The 20,059-nt window shown below is 47.0% G+C and overlaps 1 protein-coding gene across 3 annotated transcripts in view; it reads right to left on the bottom strand.

Annotated features, from left to right (window-relative positions):
• Positions 1-20,059, bottom strand: part of TEP1 (telomerase associated protein 1) — a 55,009-nt gene that overhangs the window by 33,319 nt on the left and 1,631 nt on the right. For all 3 annotated transcript variants that reach the window (XM_079951513.1, XM_079951512.1, XM_079951511.1), the window contains exons 2-17: positions 17,984-18,262; positions 16,677-17,000; positions 15,327-15,479; positions 13,816-13,950; positions 12,317-12,478; positions 12,046-12,201; positions 11,286-11,372; positions 10,925-11,055; positions 9,789-9,946; positions 9,075-9,184; positions 8,492-8,582; positions 7,288-7,465; positions 6,063-6,282; positions 4,405-4,551; positions 2,983-3,057; positions 945-1,066 (exon numbers count right to left, since the gene is read on the bottom strand). In XM_079951513.1, coding sequence (XP_079807639.1) covers positions 945-1,066; positions 2,983-3,057; positions 4,405-4,551; positions 6,063-6,282; positions 7,288-7,465; positions 8,492-8,582; positions 9,075-9,184; positions 9,789-9,946; positions 10,925-11,055; positions 11,286-11,372; positions 12,046-12,201; positions 12,317-12,478; positions 13,816-13,950; positions 15,327-15,479; positions 16,677-17,000; positions 17,984-18,226 — 2,492 coding nt within the window. In that variant the 5' untranslated portion in view covers positions 18,227-18,262. The remainder of the gene's footprint in view (positions 1-944; positions 1,067-2,982; positions 3,058-4,404; positions 4,552-6,062; positions 6,283-7,287; positions 7,466-8,491; positions 8,583-9,074; positions 9,185-9,788; positions 9,947-10,924; positions 11,056-11,285; positions 11,373-12,045; positions 12,202-12,316; positions 12,479-13,815; positions 13,951-15,326; positions 15,480-16,676; positions 17,001-17,983; positions 18,263-20,059) is intronic.

Below are 20,059 nucleotides of genomic sequence, written 5' to 3'. Positions count from 1 at the left end.
TAGTTAATAAATAGTTTGAGATACAATTAAACAGTGATAGAATTAAATGACTGATTGATTAATTAATTAATTGAATGAAATGATACAATTAAAAATGACTGATTTTTCCTTGTTTTTAGCAGTTCCTGTAAGATGTCTTGAGTCCCATCGGGGGGGGGGAAATAAATATATAATAATTATCTTCAAAGAAGGGTTGTAGCTCTCTCTACCAAGGCAGGGGGCAGGGGAGAGACAGTGATATTTGGGGGGGGAGCTCCTATTGGCCAGTAATGTGCATGAAGAACTTGGATACATTTACTTAAGAACATGATGCTATCACTCTTCCCAAGAGCACTGGATTAAGTGGATGGGATTGGGAAAGACTAATAGCTGAAGCAGATTTCCAAAGCTAAGCAGGGTATGCTATGGTTTCAAAATGGATGGGGGAACCACATGTTGAGATTCCTGCATTGGAGGGGGGGGGGAGGAATTGAACTAGATAATTCTTAGTGTCCCCCCATCCAACCCTACAGTTCTAAGATTGATTATATGCTCCGGTTCAGTATGGAGAAGAGGAGGTTAAGGGGTGATATGATAGCCATGTTCAAATATATAAAAGGATGTCACATAGAGGAGGGAGGAAGGTTGTTTTCTGCTGCTCCAGAGAAGCAGACACGGAGCAATGATTCCAAACTACAAGAAAGAAGGTTCCACCTAAACATTAGGAAGAACTTCCTGACAGTAAGAGCTGTTCGACAGTGGAATTTGCTGCCAAGGAGTGTGGTGGAGTCTCCTTCTTTGGAGGTCTTTAAGCAGAGGCTTGACAACCACATGTCAGGAGTGCTCTGATGGTGTTTCCTGCTTGACAGGGGGTTGGACTCGATGGCTCTTGTGGTCTCTTCCAACTCTATGATTCTATGATTTTATGATTCTAAGGCAGTCCCCGCGACTTCTCCCCTACTTACGCTGCATTCGCACAGACATTGACAAAGAGGCAGTCGGAGGACACATGGTGGCGATACAGCCAAAGGGCAGAGCCAAGGAGCGGGACGTGGGGCTCAGCGCTCAGAAGAAGAATTCTGTCCACCTGGTGTGGGAGAAGTGAGAAGCAAGCAAGCAGGAATTAGGAAATTGTAGGAAACCAGAAACCCCATCAGCAGACTAATCTCCACAGGGCCTTCCCCATTAACCGGCAGCGTTCACTGGTGAACTGAAATTAAATCATTCAGCAGCTGCGCTCTGCAAAACCATGGAAAGCTCGGAGGAGTTGGGACACCACACCAAGGCTCTCTGTCGCCAAAGGAGATACACAGATCTGCTAACACTACCCTAGAAGAGCATTGTCTATGATTCATTGCATCAGGGCCACACCACCCCCCTCGCTGTCACTGCCCAAAGGGTCATCATTCTACAGCCCAGCACGCTGCTTCCAAAAGAAGATAGCCTCGGGGAGGCTCACTGCACAAGGCGAGTGGCTGTTGCTGTTTGGCAGCATCATTCCTTAAGTCAGAAGTGGGCTGCCCTCTCAGCCCTGGTCATAAATCTTTGGATCCCCACCTCCTCCCATTTATACAGGCTGCCCAACAACATAGTTCTCTGGGCACATCACAAGTGACAGAAGAATAAAGCAGAGCTTTAAAATGCAAAAAACAAAGCCCAAAAGGAGCTCCTTTCAAAGGAAGGATATAGGTAAAGGTAAAGGTACCCCTGCCCGTACGGGCCAGTCTTGACAGACTCTGGGGTTGTGCGCCCATCTCACTTAAGAGGCCAGGGGCCAGCGCTGTCCGGAGACACTTCCGGGTCACGTGGCCAGCGTGACATCGCTGCTCTGGCGAGCCAGAGCCGCACACGGAAACGCCGTTTACCTTCCCGCTGGTAAGCGGTCCCTATTTATCTACTTGCACCCGGAGGTGCTTTCGAACTGCTAGGTTGGCAGGCGCTGGGACCGAGCAGCGGGAGCACACCACGCTGCAGGGATTCGAACCGGCGACCTTTCGATCGGCAAGCCCTAGGCGCTGAGGCTTTAACCCACAGCGCCACCTGCGTCCCAGAGCGCCACCTGCGTCCCTTAAGGAAGGATATAAATTTGGTCAATTTTAACCCAAAGAGAGAAATATAAGTCCTCATATGAAGAGGATCCCAAATTATTTTTAAATGCCTAGGTGAATAAATGGGTCTTCACCTAGCACTAAAAGCACACACTACAGTGGTGCCTCACAAGACGAAATTAATCCGTTCCGTGAGGCTCTTCGTATAGCAGTTTTTTCGTCTTGCGAAGCAAGCCCACTGACAGCTTAGCGGATTAGCGCTATTAGCGGTTTAGCGGCTTTTAGCGGATCAGCTGTTAAGCGGCTTATCAGCAGATCAGCTGATAAGCGGCTTAGCGGCTTAGGGAAAGGGGGGGGAGGGGAAAAAACCCGCAGGAAATCGCAAGACATTTCGTCTTGCGAAGCAAGCCCATAGGGAAATTCGTTTTGCGAAGCGCCTCCAAACGGAAAGCCCTTTCGTCTGGCGGGTTTTCCGTCTTGCGAGGCGTTCGTCTTGCGGGGCACCACTGTAATGTCTGGTGTGGTACAAGGTAGGTTCAGACGCAACCGTTTAAAAAGCACCCGTCGTTAAAGCAGGCAGCATGTTTTATTATATACGTTATAAAAATTGCAAATGGCAGACTCCATCCAATAAGATTCATTTGTTGGCAATACTAAAAGCTTTGTATTGTTGCCTGGAAGAGATACTGTGCATTATGGTTTCAATGTGTGCCACCTTTCAGAGATTTTCACTCTGAAAGGCTGCATATACTCATTTGAAATAAATGAATTCCAACGCTGTATTTGCTGAAACAGATATACGTACCACTTATAAAGGAAATGAAGGACTGCTCTATTGAGTCGTGTTCAAATTAAAATCAATTAGCTAACCCCTTCCTTTCATTCTTAAGGTAGCCACCCAAATAAAGAGGTTGTAGTCAATTAATTCATCCACAATGCAAGCCCAGAGACTCACCTTTTGGTGGCGAGCGATGAGGTCCATGATGACGTCTCTGGCTCTGTGATCCTCTTCGTAGTTGTAGTATGCATTCTAGCAGTGGAAGCAAACAAAACAGGGACAGTGAGCGGGTGCAGAAAGCCCCAGATTCAAGCCTTGGCATCTCTGGGTAGGGCTGGGAGAGACACACACACACACACACACACCCCGCCTCCCCATCTGAAATCCTGGAGAGCTGTTGCCAGTCACTACTGTGGACAACCTGAGCTAGATGGAACAATGGTCTGGGGGCTCAGTGTTAAGAGTTGCTTCTTGGGTTCCTGAGGCAAGGCCTGTTGCACCTAGAAGCAGCGGGCAAGCCTTCCTTGTGAGAAAAGGGAAACCCAGTTGAAAAAGACTCTCACACAGGAAATACTGCAAGCACAAACTCCCATGATGTTGTATAATTTGGGGGGGGGGCGCAATAAAAAAACATACATTGCAAAACCAGCACAGACGGAGTGCTTTTTGAGGGCTCCTGTGCACGTTTTTGTTGTTGAAAAAATTGTTTTATTAAAAAGTATGTGCATTGTCTCCATTTTCAGGTCGTAAGAGCTTCTACAGATCAGTTACATTCAATGTGAGATATTGAATAATGCTGTAATGCTTAAGATGCTGTATACAGTACAAAGCTGGGGGAGAAGAAAGGTGGGGAGAGAGGGAAGTTGACTAAACTTTTGGTTGGGTCAGAAGGACACCCTTGGCCAACCTTCCACATGCTGCACGAAAGCAGTCGTATCCAAAACAAAAAACAAAAACCCAGGTGTGTGCACACACACACACACATAGAGACTGTCCTCTTTCTCAGCTAATTTGCATCTATTTTTTCTTTTTTAAACGTTGTTCAGGTGCTATGCTCAGTGGTGGCATTTTGCCAAAACAAAAAAGGGAGGCTGCAACAGGGGCCTAAGGTTTGTCATCCCTCCTTTTTTAAAATATATATATATATGGAACACTTCCTCTTTGCAAGCTCAAACTCAAACAACTCAGCTCCATTTTAAATTTATCCCTTGTGATCTGGGATGCAAAGTTCGTAAAGAACATCCCCTTAAGAAACTGAAAATGCCAGGTAAGTATAGAAAGGGGTAGGGAGATGTGACCGATTCTCTCCCATATTATGATTTGCTTAATGCTATTTGGCACGAGGCAATTGCAGCTCAGTGGCAGAACACATACTTGGCATGCAGAAGGTCCCAGGTTCCACCCTGGGCTCTCCCAGAAGGGCTAGGAGAGGACCCTCTATGAACTGTTATCTGCCAATCAGCAGGTGGATCAATGGGCTGACTCAGTTTCCTATCTTCCTCATCTGTTATGATTCAGGACCTGGGGGAAGGAAGAGGATTAAGCCTGCCTTGGGACCAGGAAAATGAACTCCACACAGAACCCAATTCCAGGTCTTACCAAATCTCGCAGAGCTTGCACATCCATCAGCACAGAGCCCGTCATGGCAGCAGGCCTGAATTCTTGTCCTTCGTAGCTGAAGAGAATCTGGGCTTCCTCCGACGCAAAATGCACCATGGAACCCAACAGCATGGCCACGTCCAGCTTCTGGAGGAGAGACAGTAAGTCTTTCCTTTAAAAATATATATGCAAAGCTCTGGTCCCTTTGAAGGCCTCCCTTATGGCTGGAGAAGCAGTCGCCTCGACATGCCCAATATTCGTTTGGCTCTAATGCGGAAAAAGCCAAACCGCTTCCAGGAGATCTGTTCACTGAGCACCCACATTTATTTGCTTCTGGGGAGTTTAGACGACGTCGTGTCAAGCAACTAAGGAGCCCTTATTCCACACTTCCCTTGTCACACAAGGATTTTGGGGTGGGGGGAGGGGAGTGAAGCACGTCTGCAACACTCCAAATCTACTTTAATTGCTGGTACTGGCACATGACTGAATCCCACCTAAAAGCAGCTGCAGTCTGGAAGCAACCCTCAATTATCCTAGATATAATTACATCTGCCAGAGGCAAGCTCAAATTGCCAGTGGATTTGCCAGGAAGAAATTTCAGGAGGCCGTTTTACATGTGATAATCTTGCAGCTTCCAGACACAGGTTTTTAAATTAAGGGACTGGCAGGAATCATCTTGCCGCAGAAACTGGTCTCTGAGCTGGTGCTGTGTGAAAAATAAGAAGTTTTTTGGCCTACCAAGCTGAAAATTCTCTTTTACTGACCAGAGGATTTTATTACTCATCAATCAACATTACCTTTTCCTGTACAGCGGGCGTTTCATTTTTTAATTATTATTTTCTTTTATTGATTAACAACAACAAAAATGTAACAACTGAGGTTTACAGCTGTTTTAAAAATTAGGTTATAAGCCACCATCTGCAATTATTTTTAAGTCAAACAGAGGGGGTACAAATACTAAAATAATAAATATTTGAAGATTAAATGAATCGAATGTACAGTTCCTGCAAAAAACTGGTACATTTTGCTGGAAATCTGGTAGTACCGGGGGGTGGGGCATGTTTGGCGGGGCAGGGCTGTTGTCATATTAATAGGGCAAGAAGCTGAAGTACAAGAAGCCCCATCAGTATTGGCATCCCACAGGCTCCTGAAGACACACCTGTTCAGCCAAGCAGTTGCCCGAACTTAGGATTTCTTATTCTTTTACCTGATTTGTCATGCTTTTAAACTAGTTCATTTACACATTTTAAACTAAAGATGTTTTAATGCTCTGATGAATTAGTATTATGCATTTCAGTCAGGTATGGGTTTTAGGATTGATTTTACATTTGTAAACCGCTTTAAAAGCCATTCGGTATGAAAGCGGCATACAAATGAATTAATAATAATCAGTGGATCCGAAGCCAACGACAAGCAGAGTCAACTAGTTAAAGGTTTCCCCTCCCTCCTGAGTTCTACGAGGGCAATACAGAGAACTCAGAAGGAAGATGGCAGCCAGGAACACCCTCTAGGCTGGTTTTAAGAAAGGAAATAGGCAGGTGGGGGACAAGCGAGGTTGGCAAGGAAGTGTCCCATTTGCCCTAACGCAGCTCCTGTTGTGGAACGAGTCAACAGGGAAGGGAAAACAGAGAGATAGGTTGCTTTTAAAATGAACAAACCGTAAGGGGGAGAGAGGCCCGTCCAGTGTCATCCTGCCCATTGGTGTTGGGGCAGCAGAGACCCTGGGCCTTCACGTAGGGCTGAAACATGTCTGAGTTTTTTATCAGGATGAGGGTGCGGCCAGGGATGGGGGGCAGATTGTGCCGAACGGCAATGTGGATTGCTTTCTCCAGAGCCTCCTGGTAGCGTTGCAGGAGAGCGTGGCTGCAGCGAATCTCTCTGTAAAGGAAGACAGACGAACAAATGAACACACACATGCCAGTCAACACCTGAGCCACCACTGCAATGATGGAAGCTTCCTCTGTAGTGTTTTGCAGCAAAGTGAGATGTAGTGTTTTTTTTATTTAAAGAGTAGGTGAAATATATAAACAACCTTGAATGTGTCTATTAACAAAAAAAAGACAATAGCTATGCCACAGTACTCTTCACTCCAAGTACCCCTCTATATCGGACCTCACATCCACATCTATTCCAGCATCCTTTTCTCACAGTGGCTGACCAGACGCCCACTGGATGGTTAAATCCAGTCAAGGGCGACTACGGGATTGCGGCGCTCATCTCGCTTTCAGGCCGAGGGAGCTGGCATTTGTCCACAGACAGCTTTCCAGGTCATGTGGCCAGCGTGAATAAACCGCTTCTGGCGCAACGGAACACCGTGACGGAAACCAGAGTGCATGGAAATGCCATTTACCTTCCCGCCGCAGCGGTACCTATTTATCTACTTGCACTGGTGTGCTTTCGAACTGCTAGGTTGGCAGGAGCTGAAACAGAGCAACAGGAGCTCAACCCGTCACGGGGATTTGAACCGCCGACCTTCCGATCAGCAAGCCCAAGAAGCTCAGTGATTTAGACCACAGTGCCACCCACGCACAAAACCCCTCTCCCCTCCAGTAATTCCCAGCAACTGATATCCAGAGGTATACTTCCTCCAACAGTGAAGGGAGTAACATAGCATTATCCCCCTCCAGGATTTGTCTAATCCTGTTGATAGCTAAAAATGAAACTCCCATCTTCCATTGCAATGCATCTCTGGGTCAAAGAGGCTGGAGACAGAAGGCCCCGCCTCCAAGCGTCTCGGAAGCATTTGATTGGCTGCTGTTGGCAGGATGCTGGGCAAGAGTGACATTTTGCCTCCTTGTGGAAGCACGTACTTCCCCTCTTGCTTCCCTGCACTTCTGATGTGAACAGTCCGCCTCTCACTTCTCACCACACAGCCAGCCCCACCTGGCCTTCAGGAGTTTCCTCTTCTCACGCTTCACCATACTGAAGATAACAGGGATCTCCAGACACCCACGCAGGCTTCGCCGTGTCCAAGACAGCGATGACCTCCCATAGGAGATGTTCAGCCCATGTCGCTGTATGATCTTGAGGATGATGTCTTTGTTGCTAGGGAAGGGGGTCTCTGTAGGGAAGGGGGAAAGAGAGGGGGCTGGTAAGGTGTTTATCCCAGCCAGTAACCCGCTCCCTCCGAAGGCTGCTGCAAATTTGTACAACCTACAGAAAACCTAGCTGCCCTTGCTGTCATACTAACTCACCCACCCCACTCAGGTGTCTAGAAAGTGACTCAGCCTAACTCCATCAATCCTTTCTGCCTTTCTCACTCTCATAGACTCTGCCCCCTCACCATCAACCTCCCCTCTCTTTAATTTTCCCTGTGCCGCAGTTAGATCACCGACACCTGAGGCCAGCAGTGATAAAATACATTTTGTATCTAGGGTGGGGACAGGCTGAGGGACAGTCCAATACACAGCCTTGAGTACTTCTTTGGCGGCCCTCAGCAACATTTCACACACACCCAGCCCTGGCACTGCCTTCCCAAAGCCAGGTAAGCAAGCCGCTAGGCTTTGGGAAGGAGGCGTGAGGGCTCTGACAGGATCCTAGAAGAGTCCGGTGCCTCACTTATCCAGCTCTGGGAAGGCAGCACAATAGCTGGAGGGGCATCAAATTTGGGGCTTGCTTTCTCCCACCCACCCCACAAGTGCAACAAGGCAGTGTGCAGGCCATGGGCTCCGTGCCAAAGTACTGTTGTGGACCGCTTGGTATGCAAAGCTGGACTGCCCTGTTACAGGGCCTACATGTCAGTGGCCCCTGGTGGCAGAGGCAGAAGTGGGAGGAGCAATGGAAAGGACCATTACTTTTGTACTGTAGGCTACATGACAGCAATGCAGAAGTCAGGTTTACACACACACACACCTCCTGGGCAAGGCAAGAGGTACCAGCATAACCTAAGGTCACATTCCAGTCAGGCAAATGCACTCGAGACGAGTGTAGGACAGAGCTGCTGGTGGGTGTGGCCTGGAGATATCTCTGAGGGCCATACAGAGAGGCCTGGTGGGCCACACGTAGTTCCAAGCCCAAGGATCCTCACCCCTGTTTTCTATCCAATTCCCACTGGTGCCTTTCAACCTGGGTAATGTGCAGGCCTTACCCGCCTCTCTGAGTTCATTTTCCAGATCTTTCAGGACCTTGAAGGCTGAAAGGAACCGGAAAGGGAGCTGCCTGCTGCGAATGATGGATTCCTGGGAGGGGCAGAAAAATGTCAACAGGAGAAGCAAGGGCAGTGCTTGCAGATTAAAGGGCAGATTAAATCAATGCACTGCGCATTAAAGTTGCTATTACAACCGAGGTACTGAAAATTAAGGCTGTCCATCAGGGGCAGATTTTGCTGTCGTGCCAATAGTCCCCCCCCCCCAAAAAAAAAAAAAAATACTTCAACATTTCTTCCATAGGTGCAAATGGAAGCCATACTCTTGTTGCAACACAAGAATGGTCAAAGCGCCAAGGCAAAAACAAAAATAAAACAGCGCTCAGACACGGAGCTCTAAAGCACATATCTATGCCTAGAAACGTGGCAGAAAAGGGATGAGAAGCTTGAGATTCAGGTAGCAAGTGACCTTTCTCTAGGAAAGAACCTGGAGAGTTTAACCCCATAATCCTGGGTCAGAAAGACAAATCCCCTGAGCACCTTCCTAAGCTGCTGTTAAAAAATAAAATCTGTACGAGGGCCTCACCTTGTCCTCCAGGCGCTTCAACAGTTGCATGTGGTGTCGATCGCTGACCCCGGTCCGCAAGATGTTGCGCAGATTCCGCAGCATGGCCATGAAAGGCAGCTTGCCTGCATCTGCAAAAGGCCAGCAACTGAAGCTTGGAAGGGACTCAAACTTTGGGCCAAAGTCAGAACTCTGCACCAACATCCCCTGCCTCTCATCCTGAAGCTAGAGATTTTCTGAGATTTGGAGGGTTCCCCAATTTTGAAACCAGGCCAAAGTTTTCACATTGCGGAAGGCATGCTCCTTCTACAGGCAGAATCCTAGGGCTCTGGTGGTAAGCAGAAACACAACATACTTAAAGCATTTGTACCTCACTGTTCAACCAAAATGGTTCCCAGAACAGCATATAAGCAATCAAGAATGAGCAGAAGGGGGGAAAGCAGACAAAGCGGGGGGAGGAGAAAATAGCTGCTGATTCTTGAAAGTTAAATAGTATTTCTGTATCATGACTGGCTGGAACAGAAGCAACTGAGGGTCTGGGGGAAGCCGGATGGAGCTGGTCTGCTCAGCAGACCAAACTGAACCAAGTCCTGCTTCTCCCACAAAAATGTATGTCAGCGAACAAAATATTTATTTTCTTCAGTTGCCACAGGTGTGAACTGGGATATTGGGACACCACTTTTCAGCAGATGGGGAAACAACCACAACAAAAATCATCTTCTCTCTCACACCTACCAATCAGCTCTTCCCAGGCCTTGGCCTTGTTCCCCAATTGGCTAAGGTCCCGCTCCCAGGTCTGAGGCCTCGGCAGCCTCATGCGAGTGCCAGCAAGGCTGGAGTCCCAGGGCCCGGGGAGACGACTTTGCGAGAAGGCATTTAAATCCGAGGGGTACCTGGAGAGTTAAAGCAAGAGGAGGAGATTTAGGGCGAAGGTGGGCTGGTGAATCATGGCCCATATGGATCATTTAGTATATGCTGATTGCTGGAATTCTTGCAAAATGATTTATTAGCTCAACCGTGAAATTTAACAGGGTAGGTGGGTTTGTCAAATCAAGGTTTATTCATTTAATTGTCATGCATGCCTCTGCTTCCACTGCAAGCCTGACACAGCTCTGGGGCTCAACAGCGCCATCTAGGATGCAGTTCAACAACCAGCTGAAGCATTCTGTCAGCTGACCCCCTCCAAGGGCCAATCCCTGCCCACCAGGCCCTATAAAAGCCCCATCCTCAGAACCTGCTGTTCAGTCCAAGCCACATGCTTCCTTTCGGAAGGAGTGAGTTCAGTGGCAGAGCATTCCTTTTAACATTTGGAAGGTCCACAGGTTCAATCCGTGGCATCTCTAGATGAAGTAATAATAATAATAATAATAATAATTTATTATTTATCCCCCCGCCCATCTGGCTGGGTTTCCCCAGCCACTCTGGGTGGCTTCCAATAGAACACTAAAATACAATAACCTATTAAACATTAAAAGCTTCCCTAAACATGGCTGCCTTCAGATGTCTTCTAAAAGTCTGGTAGTGTTTTTCTCTTTGACATCTGGTGGCAGGGCATTCCACAGGGTGGAGCCACTACTGAGAAGGCCCTCTGCCTGGTTCCCTGTAACTTGGCTTCTCGCAGCGAGGGAACCGCCAGAAGGCCCTCAGCACTGGACCTCAGTGTCCGGGCAGAACGATGGAGACCCTCCTTCAGGTATACTGGACCGAGGCCATTTAAATCAGGTGGAAAGAAACTCCTGCCCAAAGGCTTCCAAGAGCCACTGCCAGTCAGAGTAGAGAATACATAGACCTTACCTGCTCACACTTCAGAAACCGAAAGGCTACCATTGGCCAGGAGGAGGGGGGATTCAATGCTACCCAGGAAGCCTCACCTGCGTCCCAGGACACTCATTACAAGCTGGGCCGGCTCAGAGATGTGAAGGCGCTGGATCAAAGCCTTTAGGGAGAAGAGGTCCTTGGGGGCTGCTGGACACACCTTTTCCTTTTTCAACTCCTCTTCAAACTGGTGGGAAGCAATTGACAAGAGGACTAAGAAATCTCAAAAGCCACTTTGCGTCTTCAGAGAAGTTTTGAAAGGGGCTCCCAGAGCCCTTTCCTTGAAGACAGGAGACCTCGACACAACACTTCAAAGTTTCCTAGCCCTGAGCTGTACACAATTAGAGACTTTAGTGTTAGGAAGGGAATGTGGTACCCAGGACAACACTTTCCTCTGCTCCCCCAGGTATGTCTTACCTTCCTCTGCAGCAATCTGGCTTTTGTTGCAAATAATGTGTTCCGACCAGGCCAGTGCTCTTCCCAGTTAGAAGCTCTTGGCTCCTGCTGAGGAAACGAAATGAACAAGCATTAGCCACATAAACAAACAGTGCAGGGTCCCTAGGCCAACTACACATCACAAATACACCTGGTACTACAGATATGCCCCAATATGGATAAGCTTCTATAAGCCTGGTGTCTGCATTTTACAGTTTCTGGTGCTCAAAGCTCACAAAGCAGAAGATAAATACCCGATTGGAGCCGAAAGAAAGAAAGAAAGAAAGAAAGAAAGAAAGAAAGAAAGAAGTACAGGGTTAGATCCAAGGGAACAAGACATTTCTGTACATTTTTCCAGCACAAGAGTTTGTCACGTTCCACATGAAGATTTTTTCAACGAGCGATTCCTGCATCTTACACAGGAGTAGCTATAGACTAGTTCTTTCCAAACCAAAAAAGCAAAAAACAAGACCTTTGCATACTTAGCCCTATAGCCACTTCCTGGCCCTGGGCTCAAAACCTTCCAACTCATCCAGCCCAGTGATACAGGCTCTGTCCCCACCCAACCATCAAAATTGCAGCTCGCTTCCCTCACACTAAGAGTATTCCTTGCTGCAGAAACCTTCCTCCAAGCCGTTAGAATGTTTCTGAACACTCCGTGGTATCACAGCAAGTCAGCTCATGTTTAGCCTATATTAGAAAGTACAAAGATGATCAGGAACTCTGAAATCAAAGCACCCACCTTCCTGGGTTTCGGCCGACGGTTTCTCTTCCCCTGGCTCTTGCAGTTATTGTATTTGGCCAATTGGTACATGTCAAACTGCCGGAACTTATCAGCCATTGCAGCACGAAGGCAGCAAGGCATTGGAGCCAGAGCTTTTCCTTCCCCTGCTAGGCTCTGCATGCAAGAGAAAAATAATAGCACCGTGTGATCACCAGGACGAGAAACAGTGCTGCATCCTGGATTACCACTGGAACTCTCTGCTAAAGGATTTTGCGCATTATCTCCTTACCTGATAGAGTTTGGCCACCTCCTTCCAGTCTGAGGGAAGCTGCACAGTGTGGCAGAAATACCGTCGCAGATGTGGGCGGCAGGGCAAAAGGCGAGCAGACAGTGCCAGGAGAAAATTGGCCGTACTGCGGATATTCAGTTCCTGGCGAGTGTACAGGGCAACCTGTCATTGAGGGAGAGAGAAAGTGCACAGAAAAGTATGTCAAGGAGAGCCCAGGGAGCTTTCTAGAGATGTTGAAGTGAATATGAGGACATCACTACACAAAGATGAGGCAGCTGGTCTGGACATTTTCCTAGAAAGGTGGAACTCATTTGTATCCTGTGTTTGTCACACCTCTCGGATTCTGGCACAAGGAGGACAATGGCACAACTACTGTGCCAAACCTGACATAGAACACCATCATTTTTGTTGGGCAAGCAACTGCACCCAGCAATTCCAGGTTAGCACTGAAAGCTCCAACGCAGATAATGCTCTTAGCACAGATTCCATGCTTTTGGAGATGCAAGTTTCTAGCCCTCTGTGATCACACAATAGAAGGAACAAAAGCAAAAATGACACAAATCGATATGAGGATTCTTTTTTTGCTGTCCTTTAATTTCCACATTCCTTCTGCAGCTCAAGATCTTTCACGTACCAGTTCCCACCTCCCACCTGGAGACAGTTTCAGAACCAGTCTATTTTAATTTGTTACAACCAGATAATTTGCCAAGGACAATGGCAGCTTCTGGAAAGGAACAGCATCCCAGAGCCTAAGAAAGAAGATCTACCTCCAGGGAAGAGCTCTAGAGAAATGAAATTAACTCTGCAAAATTTCTTTTAACATTCTCAGAGTTCCTGGGGGGAAATGTTGTTTAACTGCTCTGGGAATTGTAGCTCTGCGAAGGCAAGAGAAGTTTCCAATCAACTTTCAGCACACTTAATAAACCAGAGTTCTCAAGATTCCTTGGGGGAAGCCACTGCTGTTTACAGAGATGTGGCCTAACGACATTTAGAAAAACTGCTGCATGCCACTCTGAGCCTAAAATAAAATAAAATAAAATAAGAGTCAACATTAAAAGGACACAAAAGAGACTAGCGTACAGATAAAAAGAGCCACGTTCTTCTGCACTTTAATTCTCATTTATCCTTATGCAATAATTTAGGTACCCTATTGGAAGAAATTCTCCCACTTGCGATTCTCAACAATTGGCATTCAGTCACATTGCCGCCAACAAATTAACAGCCAGTCCACTATATAATTGACAATATCCTCAGTTTGTTTGTTTTTTTAGAGAAAGAATTATTATAATGACATTTTGCAACAAGAGTGCCGTCAGCACTTGGGGAATTCAATGGCATTCATGAAAACAATCTAGGTAAATATTAAACACACATTGAGAACAGGCAAGCTTTTCTTTCTGACCCAATGATTGCACTTCAATGCCTCTCACACACACCCTTGTGACTTTTTGGGTGCAACCCCCAGAAATCCAGGCTCCCAGTTAACTGCCCCCTCGTACCTTGAGAATGAATTCAGGATCGTGCTCTGCTAGGCTCTCACACACTTGCATCAATGCTTGCTGAAGCTCACTGGGAGGATTTCCAAACTTCGGCCCTTCCACCAGCGAACAGCAGGCCAGGCTCAACAACATCAACTAAAAAGGGGGGGAGAGTGGTTAGAGGAGAAAGCCTTTGGAAGCCTCTCGTGAGAGTTTCCTTCAAATTTCAAGGTTCTAGTCCAGTGGACACCAATCACTCTTAAGCTCCTAAGAATGGATGAAAAGCTGGAAGCTCCGGCTTCACTTAGGGCTAGATTTAGGGGCAGGTGACTGCCTTGGGCTTGGTGGGTGGGTGCTGGTTCCAGTTTGCAACTCAGCAGTTGAAATGGAAACCTAATACTAACAGCAAATCTTCACCTCTATATCTAAGAACACTCGGCTGCATGGCCCATGTTGTATTGTGTGCACTATTTTCCAGTGCCCATCCAAAACCACTGTGTTCCTACTAGGAACAAGCCAATTTGTCCATTTCAGTTTCTCTTGTTTCTCCAAACTCAGCTCCCAACATCAGTTTGCAAGTTAATAAACAACCCTCAAGAAAGTTCATATACATTTCAGTGCAAATTTCTCCTAATATACACCTGCCTGTATGCCATTTCACCTACCGCACACATTTATTTATTTATTGCAAGTACTTCCATATGCAAAAATGCATTCCGTGTTAATTTCACGAATATATGCAGTTTTATGCAACTTGACCCCATTATATGCTTTTTTTTCATATACTGTTGTGTGCACTCCAATCTCTTCGTGGTAAGAGACTCCAGGAGTGGCCTCTGCTTTCCTGGGGTTTAGATCCCTTGAAATGAAGGTCAATGGAAACTGCAGTGTCTTTGGGATATTTTGGTTTTATCAACACAACCCAAGCATAGGTTGGCGGGGATCAGCACAGCATTAACATCCCAGCAGATCTTTCTTTCCCGTTACATTTCCAGGGAAGTTGCAAACTCAGTTTTGCATCCAACACAGAACAAAATATGTCTCCGTCTCTCCAGCATCAGCAATACACTTTCTGTGTGTCTCTCTCACACATACTTTCACATTCATTCACACACACACACACACACACACACACACGGCCCGCATCCAACCAAGCGTGGTGGAAGAAGACCCACCCATTTGTCTCTATAGCAACAGAACTCACTCTAAGAAACAGGTGATGGGTAAAATTAGCTGAGCTGCCACAAAGGAGCTAGTCTGACTTGTTCTGCAACTCTGATAGATTCTAACACTAGATGCACAGAACCACAGGTTTGGAAGGGTCCTATGGTCATCCAGACTGACCCCCAACCCATAACAATCTGTTATTTGGCTGGAGAACTGTACTGCAAAATCTGGAGGAATATGAACTTAGACAGTATTCCAGTTCACATAGTACTTTGGAAATTGCAAAATAGGCAATCTGTTTTTAATTGCAAGGTGAATCCAATGTCTCCCCAACCCCTAGTTCCTACCAGCACAAAACCTCTCACCTTTTGATCTTTCACTTGCTGCTCTTTGCTCTCCACAGGCAGCTCATCAGCCAAAAAATCGTCCTCTTCCGACTGCACTTTCAGGTCATCTTCAGGCAAAGTCAGAACGTACTCTGGGATTGTGCCAGCAGCTTCTGCCTCATCCCTTTCCTCCTGCAGGGGAAGAAATCCCACTGTCCCTTAGTCAAAGTTGCAACCACTCTACAAGCAGTATCCAATATTCATTTTCCAGGTGTCTTTTACCAGTGAGTATAGAAGCACCAAGGAACACGGGTGGTGCTGTGGGTTAAACCACAGAGCCTAGGACATGCCGATCAGAAGGTCGGCGGTTCGAATCCGCACGACAGGGTGAGCTCCCGTTGCTCGGTCCCTGCTCCTGCCAATCTAGCAGTTTGAAAGCACGTCAAAGTGCAAGTAGATAAATAGGTACCGCTCCGGTGGGAAGGTAAACGGCGTTTCCGTGTGCTGCTCTGGTTTGCCAGAAGCAGCTTAGTCATGCTGGCCACATGACCCGGAAGCTATACGCTGGCTCCCTTGGCCAATAAAGTGAGATGAGTGCCGCAACCCCAGAGTCGGTCACGACTGGACCTAATGGTCAGGGGTCCCTTTACCTTTACCTTTATAGAAGCACCAGCAAAGTTGTCAGGCACAAGGCCCATGCAAATGCTTCATCTGAAACCCCGAAAACAAAACAAGAAAGCGTCCACAACCAGGAATGTTAAAGTGTGTATTAATTGTGGCCACATCTGGTATTCCCAGCCACTCTGGGCGGCTTCCAACAAAATGTTAAAATACAATAGTCCTTCAAATATTAAAAGCTTCTCTAAACAGGGCTGCCTTCAGATGTCTCCTAAAAGTCTGGTATTTGTTTTTTCCTTTGACATCTGGTGGCAGGGTGTTCCACAGGGCAAGCGCCACTACCAAGAACCCTTCACCCAAGTAAAAACAGCAATGAACGTGCGTGGACTATGGCTGAGGATTCCCCCTCAAGCTCAGGGATGGGTAAACTGTGACTCTGCAGATGTTTTTGGACTTCAAATCCCATCAACCCCAGCAAACGATCAGGGATGATGGGATTTGTAGTACAGTGGAGGGCCACTGCTTTGGCTGCTGGCCTGAATTTATGGAAGGAAAACTCTTAAAACCCAGGTTTTCCTAATTGCCTAGATGGGTTTTTTTTCCCCCCGGCTATAAAACTTTCCTCCATTCCCTTTGCCATCCAACCCAACCTTCTCCAGCTGGCCAAAGTTACTGCTGCTGAAACCTCCCTCACACAATATCCTGTTGCCATGACAATACTCCAGCAACTGGGCCTGGCCTGTATAGGTCCTTGTCCAACTGATGTCTTACTTGCAGCTGTGGTTCTTCCAGTTTGGTGCTTGGTCCAAAAGCCTCATCCTGGTCTGTGTAACCCGGTGGCAACCCCAAGGATGTTGAGGCACAGATTCTTTCCTGAGGATCCAGTCGGGGAGAGAACTGCACGTCCAAAGGCTTTGATAAAGCAACAGAGGTGGAGATAGGACGCAGCAGGCGAGCCTTGGTTTCCTCCAGCCCCTGAACAGCCAAGTGGGCAGGCTGCTTCAGAAGGGAATTCTCCAACCAGAGCAGCCTTGGTTCAGAGAAGGCAGAATACGACACAAGTTTCTTCGTGTCAAATGCTGCAGGCTGCCTTGCCTGGAGTAGGGAACGATAAACGAACAATTAGTGGCAGGAATGAGGGTGTTCATGCAATACCACCCACAAATGTATATACAGTGTGTGGAAAACACTTGGCTGTACAGTGGTACCTCGGGTTACATACACTTCAGGTTACAGATTCCGCTAACCCAGAAATAGTGCTTCAGGTTAAGAACTTTGCTTCAGGATGAGAACAGAAATCATGCTCCGGCGGCACAGCGGCAGCGGGAGGCCCCATTAGCTAAAGTGGTGCTTCAGGTTAAGAACCGTTTCAGGTTAAGAACAGACCTCCAGAACGAATTAAGTACTTAACCTGAGGTACCACTGTACAAATCAGCAAGTGTACACTCTTTCGCACAAACATGTGTACCTATATAGAGACAGCCTGCACCTGTGTCCAGCGGTAACACATGAAAAAGCCTAACGCTAAGCAGAATCCCATTCGCCTTTGCACCTGCCATACAACTCTCACTTCCTTTGGCTGGCGACGGAACACAGGGGGAGGGGGGGCAGGTATAGCAGCAGCGGCACACCGGCCTGCAGCACAGATCTACACAATCAGGTGTATCACACAGGGCCTATTTCCTGGTACTACACTGCTTCTGAAATGTTGAAACCTTTTTCCTGCCTCAAAATCTCCCCACCCACTGTAGGGATGTGCAGGAACTGAACTGATCCTACAACACCCACCCATCTGGGAGCACCCAAAGGTGGAAAAGGAAAAGAAACCCCAGCTATCCTAGTGATGACGCCTTGTGGCTTCCGTTTCTGAGCACACCTAAGAATTATCGTTTTGTGAAAAAACTGCCTTTCTAGCATGGTCACAAAAGTGTCTTCCCCAGGATTCTTTGGGTGGGGAGGGCTTTGCTTTGACCATTAACCCCATCATGGATCAGACATGCATCCAAATAAACCATCTCTTGTGAAATAGTTATTGTTTGTGGTGTTATTGCTACTAGGATTACCACAGCCGTGCTTACCTGTGTCTGCTCAAGGACAGAGTCAAGCCATTTGAAATCCAGAGCATTTGGCGTTGTCAAGGAGCCCGCCACGACCTGGCTCTGGGCACTGAGGGGCTTCAGGGAGGCTAGCCATGAAGCAGACGGGGTAATGGGCTGCAAGAGTCGGGCCTGGACTTCCTCCAGCTTTGGAAGGGTGAGAGAAGCAGGGGCGCAAGCATGAAGCAAGGGCTTCTCCCCAAAGAGAGAGGCAGAGGAATCCATGGACTTCACTGGGAAGGCCGCTGGGTGCTTGGACGTCTGCAAAGAGAAAGAATAGACTTTGGAACTCAACATGAACAAGCCCTATGCAGATTTGAGACCAGGATACCTGAAAGAGCATCTCATCCCTTATAAAACCAGCTGAATGCTACACTCTTAATGCATTTTTAATATTTTGTTGGAAGCCACCTAGAGTGATTGGGGAAACCACATTAAAGAAAGACATAAATTATTATTATTATTATTACTACTCTGCAGGAGAAGGCTGTGCTGCACATGCCACCACCTCAGGTGGGTCAGCTCCACACTATGTCATAATCGGGCCTTTGGTGTAGTGGCACCTACAGTGATACCTCGCAAGACGAAATTAATTCGTTCTGCGAGTTTTTTCGTCTTGCGAAGCACAGACTTTGGAAAAGCTTCAAAAATACCAAAGTCTTCAAAAACCTCAAGAAAGGCTACCACACCACGTGCTATGAGTTGCTCCTCGAAGTGAATGCACGGTTTTAAGAAAAAGGAAACAAACTTGCAAGACAAAGGAAACAAACTTGCAAGACGTTTTCATCTTGCGAAGCAAGCCCATAGGGAAATTTGTCTTGCGAAGCAACTCAAAAAACGAAAAACTCTTTTGTCTTGCGAGTTTTTCGTCTTACGAGGCATTCGTCTTGCGAGGTACCACTGTACTTGTTGGAAAACCACCACCACCCCACCATTATTTATTAGACAGGAACTTCATTGTATTTAAAATAATTTCTTTTCTAATCAGCTGTCTTAAGTGGAGATCTTCAGCCCACTCAGTACCCGTATTGGATTTGTAATTGTTTTCATGACTTTGCAATTCCGAACGATGCCTTCAGAATACTTAAGAGGGGCATAAAATTCTTGCAGAACTGCATCTCTGGTGCTCAATAAGTGGAAGATCATTATCATTGTTTATTACACTGTTCTTGGCATTCTGAACCAAGGGAAAGTTTATTCTGAATTTGTTAAGCAGGATACCCAGTGGCGATCAAGCAAAATCATATACAGTGGTACCTCGGGTTACATACGCTTCAGGTTACCAAGATTGCTAACCCAGAAATAGTACCTCAGATTAAGAACTTTGCTTCATGATAAGAACAGAAATCGCGCTGCGGCGGCATGGCAGCCCCATTAGTTAAAGTGGTGCTTCAGGTTAAGAACGGTTTCAGGTTAAGAACAGACCTCCGGAACAAATGAAGTATGTAAACAGAGGTACCACTGTATTTGCTCTGCAACTCTTCAACAGATTTGTGTCAGATAAGAGTGGCAAGATTTGCAGTGGCTGCTCAAAAGCTTTTATTAAAAGGCTGGCTGGTCACCTTATCAAGGCTGCTGTAGCAGTGGAATACCTGCATGGGCTAAGATGACCACTGAGGTCCTTTCCCAATTCCTGTGTTTCTACCTTTGTACCTTTAAGTTGCACATAGCATGTAGAAAAAAAGGTAAAGGGACCCCTGACCATTAGGTCCAGTCATGACTGACTCTGGAGTTGTGGCACTCATCTCGCTTCATTGGCCAAGGGAGCCGGCGTACAGCTTCCGGGTCATGTGGGCAGCATGACTAAGCCGCTTCTTAGCAGAAAACAAGAGCAGCACACAGAAACGCCGTTTACCTTCCCGCTGGAGCAGTACCTATTTATCTACTTGCATTTTGACGTGCTTTCGAACTACTAGGTTGGCAGGAGCAGGGACCGAGCAACGGGAGCTCACCTAGAAAGCTTTCTGCAAATCAGCTGCACAAGTTAATGAACAAACTAGGCACACTCTGTTAGTGTGAATTTAACATGCAGGTGTTTTAATGAACCATTTCTTAGAC

The sequence above is a fragment of the Podarcis cretensis genome (assembly GCF_951804945.1).
Source record: "Podarcis cretensis genome assembly, chromosome: 13".
Taxonomy (NCBI): Eukaryota; Metazoa; Chordata; class Lepidosauria; order Squamata; family Lacertidae; genus Podarcis; species Podarcis cretensis.
The sequence above is the reverse complement of the archived record's forward strand: the minus strand, read 5'-3'. Positions and strand labels throughout refer to the sequence as shown.